Source organism: Ascidia mentula, chromosome 6, assembly GCF_947561715.1.
Source record: "Ascidia mentula chromosome 6, kaAscMent1.1, whole genome shotgun sequence".
Taxonomy (NCBI): Eukaryota; Metazoa; Chordata; class Ascidiacea; order Phlebobranchia; family Ascidiidae; genus Ascidia; species Ascidia mentula.
In genome coordinates this window covers 11,067,127-11,081,998 of record NC_138571.1, presented here as the reverse complement: position 1 = coordinate 11,081,998, position 14,872 = coordinate 11,067,127, and the positions used below count along the sequence as shown (strand labels likewise).

General features: G+C 38.9%; 1 protein-coding gene across 1 annotated transcript; it reads right to left on the bottom strand.

The window, feature by feature from the left end:
- Nucleotides 1–345: 345 nt before the first annotated feature.
- Nucleotides 346–1,518, bottom strand: LOC145906512 (G-protein coupled receptor GRL101-like). Its single transcript, XM_082993944.1, has one exon. It carries the CDS (start codon nucleotides 1,513–1,515, stop codon nucleotides 346–348), a length of 1,170 nt encoding a protein of 389 aa, XP_082850070.1. The 5' UTR covers nucleotides 1,516–1,518.
- Nucleotides 1,519–14,872: the final 13,354 nt, after the last annotated feature.

Below are 14,872 nucleotides of genomic sequence, written 5' to 3'. Positions count from 1 at the left end.
CTCGTCACAAACAGTATTTTCAAAAAAATGAGAAAATATTTACAAATTCGGGGAAAGTTATTTACACTGCAGTAACTAAACCAAATCACAAGAACAGACAACATTGAATTGGATTGAAATAAAAGTTTGCAACGTTTGTTAAGTATGACGTTTGCTAAGTCGATATCAACATATATTAGACAAAAATGGAATTTTTTTTCTAAAAACGTGGTTTAGAATTTCTGAATCTCGAAAGATTGTCAGACTGGTTGTTGTTTCAATCTCGGCCACAATTATGTAGTAATTGTTTACAGAAGGTTAATTAGGTTCAAACCAAAAATGATAGGAAAAAAACTTCTCCACACATCATTCAACAATCTCAATTACTCGATCCCCATCCTGCTCAGCACGGGGGTTGTATCTAACGCTTAATTCAGACGAACGACTCTTTGATGTACGTAATGATGATATTTTGGAAAAGACCCATTTTTTTATCTTCGACAATAGCTCTTCTAATGATTTGGAGTAGAGCAGGGGGTTAAGGGCGCTGTTGATTGGAAGCAACATACAAGCACTCAGCACATAAGAATCTCCTGGCATCTTCATTCCTCCAAAACTCAAAAATCCCATGAAACAAATTGGAATCCAGCAACAAAAGTCGGTCAAAATCAACCTTGTGATTCTCTTCTGCATCTGGGAGCTGGCGTCAGTTGTTCTGGAGCCTCTCATGCGGTTGCTTCGCTTGTAAACAAGTAAATTAGCAACCACCATGTAGATAAACATGAGGAAGTTGACTGTAATAAGAAATGTTGAATATTCCCAAGCAAACTCATTGGTTGTTGCAAACAAACGTGGCATACAGACGCTCGTTCCACCATAATATCCAAACTCTCTTTTGATAGAATTACGTGGAAAGGCACTTACAATTGTACGCTTAACATCGTACCAAGACTCTGGCTCTGATACCGAAATTCTTTCAGCAAGTAACATCATGTTTTCTCTCGAAACAAAATCTGTTTTAAAAAAGTTATTTGGAAACCAAACATCAGTTACAAAGTACTCAGAAATTGGTTGAAGCAAAGGAACGGTTGCCATCAAAATAGCTAATATCCAACAAAACAATTCAGCAATTAAAGTTTTAGTAACACCGACATTTCGCATATGGAAAGGTTTATAGGCCGATATTAGGCGAAATGTTGTCATAGCTGTCATTGTGAGTGCTGATGCTTCTGATGATACCAGTTGAAGTGCCCCAAGTCCTGAACACAAGTTACTTGATCTCCATTCTTTATCAAACAAACAATAAGATCCAGAATATCTGGTAGCTTGTATTATGATTACCAGTAGATAAACTCCCATGAGAAGGTCAGAAACGCATAGATTAAGAACAAAAACGCTTGTATTAATAAACAAATTGTTATTTTTATTGACTTTAATCAAATCAAGTGTGGTTGTAACAAATACAAACGAATTCCCTCCCATTGCTAAGATGCCTGTCAACCAGAAGATACCTCGATAAACTGGATTTGCGATCATTTCGTTGACGTCTGCAAAAGCGTTTCTATCCAAATTGACACATTCGTCACTTCCGTCTGAGCAGTCATTGATTCCGTTCTGTATAAGCCGTATTTCAACGGATAAAGGAAGTTTGTTGGTGCAATAAAACCTGGTATTTTCGCAGCGACTCCTGCTTTCATCAGATTCGTCTTCGCAGTCAATTATTCCGTCACAAACATGATCTCCATATATGGAAATCTTTCCTTTACTTCTGCAGTAGTAGCGGGTATTGTTACAAAGATCTAGAAATTCGTCTGATTCGTCGTCACAATCAATTATTCCGTTACAAACATGATCTCTATGTATGGAAATCTTTCCTTTACTTCTGCAGTAGTAGCGGGTATTGTTACAAAGATCTAGAAATTCATCTGATTTGTCGTCACAATCAATTATTCCATCACAGAATCTTTGTTTATCTATGTTAATTTCTCCATTGCTGAAACACTTAAACCTGTTGGGACAAAAACGTTCGCCGATAACTCCGATACCGTCTTTGACAGATCCATCACACCACAAAGGATAGTATAGTTCAGCTATCCCTCCAAATGTAGAATCATACGATGTAAACAATTGCGTCATAACTGTAACGCACAACGAATCATTACCCATATTTTTTTGTGCGAAAATTCTGCCATCTGCTATACATTCGCTTTGCACTGATGCCGTGGCAGTTGAACAATATTTTGTGTCAGTTTGGTTGACGCATTTTACACTTGTGTTACACAACACCTTATCTTGGTTCACAAATCTTGAACTGTTCTTACCATGCATTTGGTTGTGTGCACAATCTCCTACTATATCGCAACACAATGTTTGATTTTTACACAAACATTCATCTGACATATCGAAGCAATCCACCACACCGTCACAGACTTGCTGGCTTGAAACTATCAGTTTTCTGTCCAAACACTGGAAACATCTAAACTGTCCATTGAGGAAACAAATATCTGAATTGTCAGAACATTGAGCCACTGAATCGTAGACGTTGGTTTGAGGCAAAACGCAAACACCTTTTCTTGTTGACCCAGAACATTTAAACCCAAACCCATGACAAATTTCGTCACTTTTGTCCTTGCAGCCATAACCAGCTTGCGTGTCACAAAAGTATTCACTTGCAATAAGTTGTTGATTTTCACAGAAAAAAACGTTTTTGCAGGATTCACGGCATGTTGAAATTGTACAAATAGCTTTATCAACTTCACAATTATGAACATCAGAAGCGCACGTTTTACTAACAACATCATTGCACGTATATGGATCAGCCGTGTGTATAAGATTTCTGGCATCCTTTTCACTTGGGCATGTTAGAGCCATCATATGACAAGATTGACATGTAATGTTGAAAAATGAGCAAATTTCGTCAGTTTCATCAACACAATCTACGAAGGTATCATTTATCCAGTTAAAAGGTATACATCTATCGTTCGATGAGCATTGTGTGTTATTTGTATTACATGGACATCTGGCGTAAGTACCAGAGCAGTTACAGCTAGAATGTGTCTCATCACTTCCATCAATGCAGTCAGCTTTTCCGTTACACAACAAAGATCGGTCAATGCTATTTGAATCCATTCCGAGGCACGGTTTTGCTCCAACACAAGAACACTCAAATTTACCTTCATTCGTGCAGTTAACCTCATCACTCCAATCTCCGCAGTGATTAATTCTATCGCATTGCAAAGATTGTCTGATGCAGCCAGCACTCCAGTAAGACGAGCAGTTTTTGTTTTTGTAACATGGACACTCAAATCTATCAGCTGAACATGTGCAGTTAACCTCATCACTCCAATCTCCACAGTCATTCCGTCCATCGCATTGTACTGATTTATCGAACCAACCAATTCCTGACATACAGTTTTTAGTCTCATAACATGGACACTCAAATCTATCAGCTGGACATGTACAGTTAACCTCATCACTCCAATCTCCACAGTTATTCCATCCATCGCATTGCCAAATTTTATCGATACAACCACCAAACAGCGAGGAGCAATTTTTAGTTTTGTAACATGGACATTCAAACTTATCAGCTGGACATGTGCAGTTAACTTCATCACTGCCGTCTAAACAATTCATTCTTCCATTACATTGGACATGACTTTTCAAACATCCATTACTTCCGGGACATGTTGTTGTAAAACAATCGCACTGAAATCTTTTATCAGGACAAACATCACTTAACTCATCACTCCAATCCCCACAGTTGTTTTTTTTGTTATTAACTTTCGACCACTTAATGCATCCAGGTTTCTTCGATCCGACTTTACCGATCTTATGACGAGCACATTCGAACATGGCCGAGGGACAAGTGCAGTTTGAGTCACGATATGGAACTTGACAAACCGGTAGCTTTTCATCTTCTGTTACAAGTTTAAAGTTTTTTGAATTGTTGTGAAGTTTAAAACAAAGCATAAATGTAGGTTGTGTTCATTTATCAGAAAGTGACTTAAAGTAGGTTAAATTTAGTTAAACAACAATTATTAACAAAAATAAAACGAACAGTTGTTCATGCAAAAGCAACACTTACTTGTGATAGGAAGAGGGGCCAAACTTGTGTCCTCACCCGGACATTCACCTTCCGCCCATCCGATCAACACAAACATCAGCAACAATTTCAGCATTATAAACGATTTCTCTACTTCGACTGCAGATTAACATAAGATTTCATCAACCATTATTTGAATGCGATCCTCTATACAAAGATCCTCTGACGATTTTTCAATTAAAATCTATCCAACGATTTGTAGAATCCATTTTGAAGAAGCATTGGGAAATAACAAAAAATGTCAAGAGGGGAGAAATGTTTAAGTCTATATTTGTTTATTTTAAGCGCTAGAAAGATGTCCATGTGTGCATTCAAAACATTACTTTGCTACAAACAAGCAAACAACATTCGAAATCCATTATAATATCAAAGTCTTTTACGAATGAAATTTGTAACCATTTTTTTTTATTTCGTATTTTGACACAGAATATCAGCTTTTGAAAAGTTTTGGAGGATTAAGGGATAAATAACGATTATTTGTATAAATCTATGTCAAAGCGGACACAGAAAAAAAATAAGGAAATGGTTTGGGATTACAACAACGTCGACAGGAACAACTGAAGCGATTTCGAATGCGCTTCGTTCAAACGGACGTGTCAATTAACACCGATCCTGCAGCAATTCCAAAATGGTGCTCGAGCAATGCTTGTCTTGTAGATGAATTTTTCCTGGAACTCATTTTTATCAGGGATTTACTGCATTTATTTTTGATTACAGGTGAATGCGAAGGATATGTTGCAACATGTGTGTGTACCATTAATTAAGGGAAGTGCGTTCATTAATTTCATTATCACTGAAATATTGTCACTTATTTCTATAATTGTCACACGCATTAAAATTGAGAATCTGTTTTATTCCTGTCAGTCGTGACAATCCACATACCCTGGTTTAAGGCAGGAAATCAACGGAATAATTGTCATCGGGCGTGGATTCGTCGCATTAACATTTTTCATGATTTTATGCCATTGGTATTTCAGTATTTTTGATAGATGGATCGTAAAATGTCGACTTGCGTCCTCTGTTTAACAGACAACATGCGCCCCACACATATAAATTATTTTATCAGAAAACATTCCCGGGTAAACAAACACTTCACGAACCGGTTTGTTTGCGATCGGTATTTTTGTGCAAAAAAAACGTTTTCTTTGTAATGAGTGTTTTCTAAATAGCAGTGGTGGGAGGTCAACACAGAGACCTCTTATTTTGACTGTAGCTGGTCCCGGGGTCCCATCTGCATATTTGCGGAGAGAGTCGCAACAATATAATAAGACTTAGTAGCACGTTCTATAATATACAACCCCGGAACCCAATGGCAGACAAAAAAAGGGCGGTCGCACATGCTGGCGAGGGGTTACCTAACAATTGCGTGGTTTAGTCTGACTAATGGCTGTCTGGGTGCCTCAAAATCACCACTATTGCGTCACAGTTAGTTGCGCCGAACAGTAACCGCCCACCATAATGAAACTTTTTGGCCATCTCACTCCAAATGAATTTACTTCTATGCAAATATTCAAAGAAGCAAATTGTTATATTTGCTCAAAAATGAATTTCGATTGTCAAATATTTAATTATTATTTAACCTAATTCACGTATGATTTTGAGTTGTGGCCCATTTTCTGTGACATGAACTAAATACCACCTTTAACGTTTGATGGTCTTGGTAATTGCCTAATCCCAAACATTTTTTCCTGCTACTCAAAAACAAACTTAGTTCTTGTATACTTTTAACACTTTCTTGTAGCGCACATTTTTATGTGGGGACGCCAAACTATTGCAAGCCCAGTATTTTTACAAAGATGACCTCCAGTTTTAAAGTATTAAGTGTTTCGTGCCTTAAAATTGGCATTATTGCAATAATCACACAACATCATCACAGGACAAAAGAAAAATAAACGCCACTCAGACAATATTAGACAAATATTTAGCAGTATGCATGTTTCCTGGCCTAATTCCTCACACACTGGAACACATATAACGGAACGATATATGCAGGCAGAGTTTGGCCTGTAGAAATCCCACAGCCTGCTCGACGACACTCCTTTCTTGTGGCATCTTGTTGTTGATATCTGCTGTCTTACCCGTTAGCTTACCGACTCGAAACTAAACCCGACATTAAGGCTTGGATTTTGAAAAAAGGCTTTCAAAAAAAAGGTATTACGTAACTCACGCAAATGTGCGTGAAAATCACCATGACAACTGCCACAATTTCCGTCTCGATGGTTTGGCCAGGGCGGCTGGCGGGCGTTGGCGTGTCGCTTCGGGAAATCACACAGTCCATCCCGGCGCACCATCACACTGTGTTGGACCGATTCCAACAGACAAGAATGAAACCCGACAAAGTCTGTTGCGCGAGGGAAGGTGGATTTCATTTTCAAGAACTTTACAGTCAAACCTATGGAATGCTGTTGGACTATACAATTTTGCTGTCAACACAACGCAATGAACTGAATTTTAGAATCGCTTTCAAAGAAGCATTGGGAAATAACAAAAAATATCCAGAGAGGAGAAATGTTTAAGTCTATATTTGTTTATTTTAAGCGCTAGAAAGATGTCCATGTTTGCATTTGTTACGGAATTATTTCGGCAGCTTTGCAATTAAGCGGTTAGATGTTTTTGGGTGGCGATGTTACCCCCCAATTAACCCTTCTACCTAATTTGGTACTTTGCACAAAACTGCCTCCCTAATTCTGATACTGTCCAGAACCCTGCAATAACGGCTCACCACGAAGCCAAAGTAACCCAGGCTGATTTAACTTATTGGACGTCGTGTTCAACTATAAAACGAATAAAAACAGTACAAATGACACTGGCCAAGATCACAATTATCCACAACACCGTAACAGAGGTGCTCACTACACGACGCCCAGAAGGAGACTCTTCGTTTTAGGGAAATCGTTCGTTACATGCAATCGCCAACCAATCAGGATGCGCCTTTCCGACACGCGGCACATCCGGGGCATACAAAAATAAACGGAGCGTAAAATAATAGGAAAGGGGAGACGAATGTAATAAACCAGTGTGGTGAAAGTGAAGTGAGAGAAGCGATATACGTGCGTAAAACAATATAATAAATAAGTGGTTACAACGAAAGAAAACAGTGAAATTACAAGGTGCCAGCAAGAGAGGTGAAAACAATGAAATAGATACAATGACTAACCAAAGTGAACGGTGACGTGAAGGAAAGAAAATTCGTAACACATTCAAAACATTACTTTGCTACAAACAAGCAAACAACATTCAAAATCTTTTATAACATCAAAGTCTTTTGCGAATGAAATTTGTAACCATTTTTTTTATTTCGTATTTTGACACAGAATATCAGCTTTTGAAATTCGAATGGTTTTGGAGGATTAAGGGATATTTAAAGATTATTTGTGTCAATCTATTTCAAAGCGGACACAGAAAAAAAATAAGGAAATGGTTTGGGATTACAACAACGTCGACAGGAACAATTGAAGCGATTTCGAATGCGCTTCGTTCAAACGGACGTGTCAATTAACACCGATCCTGCAGCAATAGCAAAATGGTGGTCGTTCAATGCTTGTCTTGTTGATGAATTTTCCTGGAACTCATTTTTATCAGGGATTTACTGCATTTAATTTTGATTTTGATTACAGGTGAATGAGAAGGACATGTTGCAACATGTGTGTGTACCATTAATTAAGGGAAGTGCGTACATTAATGTCATTATCACTGAAATATTGTCACTTATTTCTATAATTGTCACACGCATTAAAATTGAGGATCTATTTTATTCCTGTCAGTCGTCACAATCCACATACCCTGGTTTAAGGCAGGAAATCAACGGAATAATTGTCATCGGGCGTGGATTCGTCGCATTAACATTTTTCATGATTTTATGCCATTGGTATTTCAGTATTTTTGATAGATGGATTCTAAAATGTCGACTTGCGTCCTTTGTTTAACAACATCCGCCTCACACATATAAATTATTTTTTTACATCACAACACAGCGTTTCCAATATAAGCTGCGGTAGAAGACAACGGAACAAACCACCAAATTTTTTTATTAGAAACATTCCTGGGTAAACAAACACTTCACGAACCGGTTTGTTTGCGATCTGTATTTTCGTACAAAAAAATATTTTCTTTGTAATGAGTGTTTTCTAAATAGCAGTGGTGGGAGGTCAATACAGAGACCTCCTATTTTGACTGTATCTTGTCCCGGGGTCTAATCTGCATATTTGTGGAGAGAGTCCCAACAATATAATTAGACTTAGTAACACGTTCTATAATATACAACCCCGGAGCCCAATGGCAGATAAAGAAAAGGGCGGTCGCACATGCTGGCGAGGGGTTACCTAACAATTGCGTGGTTTAGTCTGACTAATGGCTGTCTGGTCGCCTCAAAATCACCACTATTGCGTCACAGTTAGTTGCGCCGAACAGTAACCGCCCACAATAATGAAACTTTTTGGCCATCTCACTCCAGATAAATTTACTTCTATGCAAATATTCAAATAAGCAAATTGTTATATTTGCTAAAAATTGAAATTCGATTGCCTAATATTTTATTGTTATTTAGCTTATTTCACGTATGATTTTGAGTTGTGGCCCATTTTCTGTGACATAAACTAAATACCAAATTTAACGTATGATTATCTTAGTTATTGCCTAATCCCAAACATTTTTTCCTGCTACAAAAGCAACAAACTTAGTCCTCGTATACTTTTGACACTTTCTTGCAGCGCAAATTTTTATAATGGGACGCCAAACTTTTGTAAGCCTAATATTTTTAGAAATATTACCTCCAGTTAAGTTTTTCGTGCCTTAAACTTGGAATTTTTCCAATAATCGCACAACATCATCACAGGACAATGCAAAAGTAAAATAAACGCTACTCAGACAATGTCAGACAATTGTGTAGCAGTATGCATGTTTCCTGGCCTAATTCCTCACACACTGGAACACATATAACGGAACGAAATATGCAGGCAGAGTTAGGCCTGCTCGACATGCTGTTTTGAAAAAAGGCTTTCAAAAAAAAGGTATTGTGCAACTCACGCAAATGTGCGTGAAAATCACCATGACAACAACATTATGCCACAGGACCAAATTAATCGACGACTCAACATTTTTGCGTGCTTTTCTTGATGTGCTATATCTCCTTTTTAGTGTTTTTCACCAGTAGTCGATAAAAGGAAGAGGAAACGCTCGAAAGCTCGCATTGCAGATACTTGATGAATTAGTCTCTCCATGTAACTGACAACATTTTTTTTGGTGTGTCATTCGGGAGAGGGCGGTAGAGCGCGGTTTCTGTGATTTATTGGTTGGGTATGGCGTTAACAACATCAGCCAAGATTTCCTCGAGAAAAGGGTTGACTCTGTTCCGTTGGATAGCTAGCTTAAAGTGTACAGAGGTTTTGAAGGATGAAACCAAATGCCGGGAAATGTCGTTGATGGGTCGTATATCGTGTTTAATTCTGTTCCGTGTTTTCCAAATAATGTGTGCAAGTGTGGTGTTAAGGAATGCTGCTGATGTTTTTGTGTGTGGTTTTGTGTTGTGAAGTTGTGGAAAGACGATGTGTACAGGTGTATAAAATAGAGAAGAGTTTGAGTTAGTTAAAGTTCGGAAAATATTTCTAATTAGGGTGAGAAGAGGTTGAATGGATCGACAGTCGTTAAAGAGGTGAGAAAATATTTCGAAGGAGGAATCACAGATGTAGCAGTGGGGTTGTTGATCCAGGGCAAGATAGGTTTGTTGACGTTTTAACGGGAGGATTTTAAGGATAAGGCGATAATCAAAAGTTTTAAGGTAGTTCGGGAAAATAGGATGGTGGATTTGAGACCAGTCGTTGAAATGATGGGGTGGGTTGGTTTCGTCCACAATACGGTGATAGAGGGGCTTCAGTTTATGGGTCATGAGTTCGGTTTCCGTAAGGTTTGAAGATTTGAGGAGGTTGAGAATGTATACATAGTGGGGAGAAGGTGTTGTTGCGTGTGGGAGGTAATTTCTAGCACGAAGGTTGAAGAGTTTACTAAGGGAAGTCCAAAATTATATTTTATGAAGGAAAGTTGCATAGTAGTTGGGGAATCCAAAAGGCGGTGATTGTAATGTTGTTTGATAGAATAGAGAAGTGATAGGTCAGCGTAGAGGGGAATGTTTGCCGCGCCGTTACCGCCATGGTCACGACCGGCTGCCAGGATGTTAATTGGCAAGGTGGGATAGTGGTAAGGGGTAAGTTTTTCGTTTCCGAAGGCCCGGGAGTTGGCCCTAGAGTGAAGGGCAGAAAGGTAATTAGTAAAGCAAGTGGGAAAGCGTTTAAGATTTAACTGAAGAAGTAACCAGGAGAATGAAACAGAATCGAAGGCTTTTTTAAAATCTAGGGAAATGAGGAAAGTGTCCAAATTAATGGAGGATGCGTGGTGGTGAAGATCGCGTAAGAGTGAAGTTGCGTCGGATGTGGATGAACCGGGGGCAGCGAATCGGTTTGAAGAACGACTTTTGGGTATAAAGGGTTTGAGTCTTAGGTTCAAAAGCTTGTGGAGAATTTTAAGACCAGTATTTAACAGAGAAATGGGTCTATAATTATTAAGGAGAGTGGGGTCATTTTTCTTGAAGATAAGGGTAAGATAAGAAGGATAAAGGGAAAGTGTTTTTCTTACCTCGTGCTGTGTGATGGGGTTCGATAAGGTTACAAGGAATTAATCTGGTATTACTTTTAAAGGAGTTTTAACAAATAAGTTAGAAGGGTCGGGTACTGGAAGGTGTTGATCTGAATGGAGAGTTTCGAAGAATTGCTGGGTGTGGGAAAGAAGTTCTTGGGGTGCCGGAAGAGGGAGGCCGTGAGTGTCTTGAAGATCGAGTATGGGACTGTGGAGGCGTGAGGGTAGCAGTTGGGAGAAAATAAGTTTATCAGTTATATTTTTAAAGTGGAAGTCGGAGAAAAGACGTTTTAGAACAGAAGAACGGGATTTAGAAAAGGTAAAGAGTATTTAGGTTTTTTTTGATAGATTGGAAAGAACGAAAGTTTTCGGAAGAAGGGTTGTCGTTGAGAATTTGGCGGGCGGTGTTGAGTTGTTGCTGCAGGGTATAGGTTTGGTCTCGGGATTCTTGAGCCAGGCGTTTCGAGTGAGATTTTATCAATGATTTAAATTTAAATTTAAGAGTTAGTCAAAAGTCCATGGGGTTAGAGTGGAAAGGTGCGAGAGTTTGCCATAGAGGGTAAAAGCGGTGGAAATCGAGGCGAAAAAGAGGATCATCAAGGGTTTTAGTGTAATTTTTCCAGGTACCTCATCCCCTGGGTAGGGCAGAGATAAGGTTGACGGAAACCGAAACTCAATCATGATCCGAAAAAGGGGCATGGGGTAAATAAAAGTTTGTTGGGGATTAACGAAGAGGAAAGATAAATTCTATCAATTCTGGACTGTGTATTTAGGGCACGACGGGAAAATTGGTGGGGGTTTGGGTGAAGAAGCCGAAAGGAATCCTGTAGGTTTAAAAGTTGTTAATAACTTTATATGGTTGTAGCTGGACTGTCGATTGCGTACTGGTGAGTGTTTGTCCAAGGTAGGGTCAGTTACACAATTAAAGTCACCATTAAATACAATGGGGTGGGTAAAAGAAATGTAGGGGTAGAGAGAATCGAAGAATTTATTGTTGAGTATGTAGTGATTTGTGCCAGAGGGTGCGTGTATGTTAACTAAGTGAAAGGTGTGGGTCAGGGTTGAAATGTCGGCCGCAATTATGCGACCGTCAGAGTCAGAAACGGAGTTAAGAATTCGAAGATTGTAGGTGTTTAGATGAACTGCGACACCCCCGCAGGCTGGGCCTTTTAGAGGTGACGAGTTTAAGAATGAGTTTCTTGGAGGCAAAAAATGTCAAAGTATAAAGAGGAAAGGTACCGGAACAGGGCCTTTCTCTTGGGGGCTTGATCGGGGCTGTTAACATTAAGGGTGCGAATCTTTAAATACGAGTCTTTAGATACGACACCATCGTGCGAAATTAAACAGAAAAAATAAATAAATAAACATGCAACAAAACGGGGGGAAGGGTTGGTTAAAAACCTGATCAGATAAATTCATCGGGGATTACTGCTTTAAAACCGCACCCCAATTTCTCTCCCGGCGCAAGGTTAAAACATGACCCGCACGTACATCCTGTTAATTGTGTAACTGACTTTACCTTGAGCAAGCACCCCTCAGTACCCAACCGACAACCCAGCTTCAACCAAAATTATTAACAACTTTTGATCTAAAGGATTCGTTTCGGCTTCTTCACCCAAACCTCCGTTAATTTTCCCGCCGTGCCCTAAATACACAGTCCAGTGTTGAAAGAATTTATATTTCCTCTCAGTTAATCCCCAACAAACATTTATTTACCCCATGCCCTTTTTCGGAAAATGATTCAGTTTCGAAAAAGAGGTTCCCCAATATGTGCACCATCAACCCTTTTCTTGCTTTTGACTCTAAATTCGTCCTCTTAAAAACTATACTTTTACCCAACATTTCAAATCTTGCTGAAACTTACCCCTCACAACCCCAACAACGAAAACGGATTTTACTTGCTACGTAGGCTCGCCGGCAACCCAAACTACAAAATAACTGCAGTAAAACGAAAACGTAATTCACCAGACAATGCAATTACACGACCCGAGTCTGCTTTGCTAGCGCACCTCGTTAAAACTTAACTAAAACACGGCTTTAACAGCGGAATAAAGTATTTTACGTCCCAATAAGGTTTATTTACAGGATCATGTATCTTATAGTTTCGGCATATACGCTTACGCCCATTCTCAATACTCCGCTCCAGTGTTTAAAACTTGCAGTGAGGATTTTCATTTGCTTTGCCACTTTGACATGTTTCTTTCGCCATTCATTTTCTTTCTTTTCCTGAAGCACTTGGTGATATTTTCTGTCTAGTTTGTTTTCGGTAAACCAAATTCCATAACCATAGAAATCACAACCAGCGATAAAGTTGCCAGTCCCACTCACGACTGTTCAACTTGTGATTTGTAATTTCAATATTATTTCACAATTTTTTCCCCCCCCCCAATCATAACCCACATCCTAAACATGTGTTTCTGTTTAATTTTAATATCAAATTAGCGTCATCAACACGAAGATTTCACCAATACGACGACGTCACCAACACGACGGCGTCACCAATACGACGACGTCACCAATACGACGATCTCACCAATACGACGACGTCACCGCTTAACATGAAATATTCCAACCGCTTTCATACAACCCTTTTGTCCTTAGATATTATAATCTGTCTAATATTATTTATTGTACATTTGGATCAATTTATTGCTTCTTCGATTGGTTGTTTCATAAACACAGTTCCTTGTATGTATGCGGCAAGCCAATTGAGGCCTGTGATGTCACAATTGCTTATTGTTACTTACCAATTACTTCTATTGTTTCACTGTCGCTCGGTTTTAAAAAAGAAACAAAACCTGAATTGGTATCGAATAGAAATTCATACTTTGAGATCTTGTCGGAAAATTCTGGTTTTTAACATGGTCTGAATCTGACGTCATGACCTTTGGTTTTTGGTGGCTGCAAATTCTATTTATCGAGTAATTTATTTCGGGTTCAGGAATCAATTCTACAAAATTTCACTGTCTACATACCATCTACATTCTGCCATGGAATGCACCCTGCAGACGCATCAGACGCGTCTGTGTCCTCCACAAACTACGGTGTTAAGTTTGGTTATTATACAAGAGTGTATAAGGTCTAACCTTGCGAGGTGACAAGAAAATGATTTGTAAAGGAAAGCCAAAGCTAGTATGCTACTCATGCCGAAGAAATCATTTTAAACACCACTGTGTTCATCATCAGTGTCAAGTAAGAATGAGTTGCAGCCAGGTGTGCGCAGAGGTAGGCAGGTAACTGAACAGACAAAAACAACAACACAAATGAAACACGTGACTGACGCCACTCGAAGGCCCACGGCCGTAAGGTCATCATTTGGACTGCAATGAGGACCTGGGTGTTGACAAGAATCCTTTTTACCTCACATAAAACCTTTCCCATAAGTCGGACAAATGGCGCCGCGATATCCGCGCATTTCTGTAAATATTTGCGGTAAATTGGTGTGACTGCATTTTGGGGGTTTATCAGACAAAGCCAAACTGAACTGAATCAAATTTACTGACATCCTCGAATTAAAAATCAACTGTCAAATCTGATGGTTCAAAGTTTATATTTACATGGATTATCAACATAAAGCATGGAAACGGTTGCATGCGATATTACAACAACGACATGATATACAAGGAATGATAAAACGGAACATGTTGTCAATATCTAATTGACACGTTGCATTATTCTATGGAAGAAGTGGCATCCGAAACACACAAAATGTAATAATAAGTAGTGTGGACGTCATATTTGCAATTATTTTTGATGCTGATGCTGCCATATTATTCAATAATTTAAAGCTCATCTTGCAAGAAAACTTGTTTGTACGACGTTTCGGTCGTTATACAACACTTGTCCTGATGAAGGTCTGTTGTGTAACGACCGAAACGTCGTGCAAACAAGTTTTCTTGCCAGATGAGCTTTAAATTATTGTATTGCAATTATTTTGTTGTGTTTTTCTGGCATCAACCGTTTTTTTGATTAACTTTGGATAATAATCACGCTGTAAACCAAGTTCAACTTATTTACGGCGAACGTGCTATTCGTTTGTTGATACTAGCAACAAGCCACCTTTTTAAATGAGTCACGTGGTAATCCGAACTCAGATAACCCGGTATGCATTTTCTAAATAGGCCACATGTCTTTATCGTAAAAAAGATACGAAGGGACAGAGGA

What these genes read in the sequence shown, in the direction of transcription:
- LOC145906512 (XM_082993944.1), bottom strand. Translation starts at nt 1,515, where the DNA reads ATGATCGCAAATCCAGTTTATCGAGGTATCTTCTGGTTGACAGGCATC.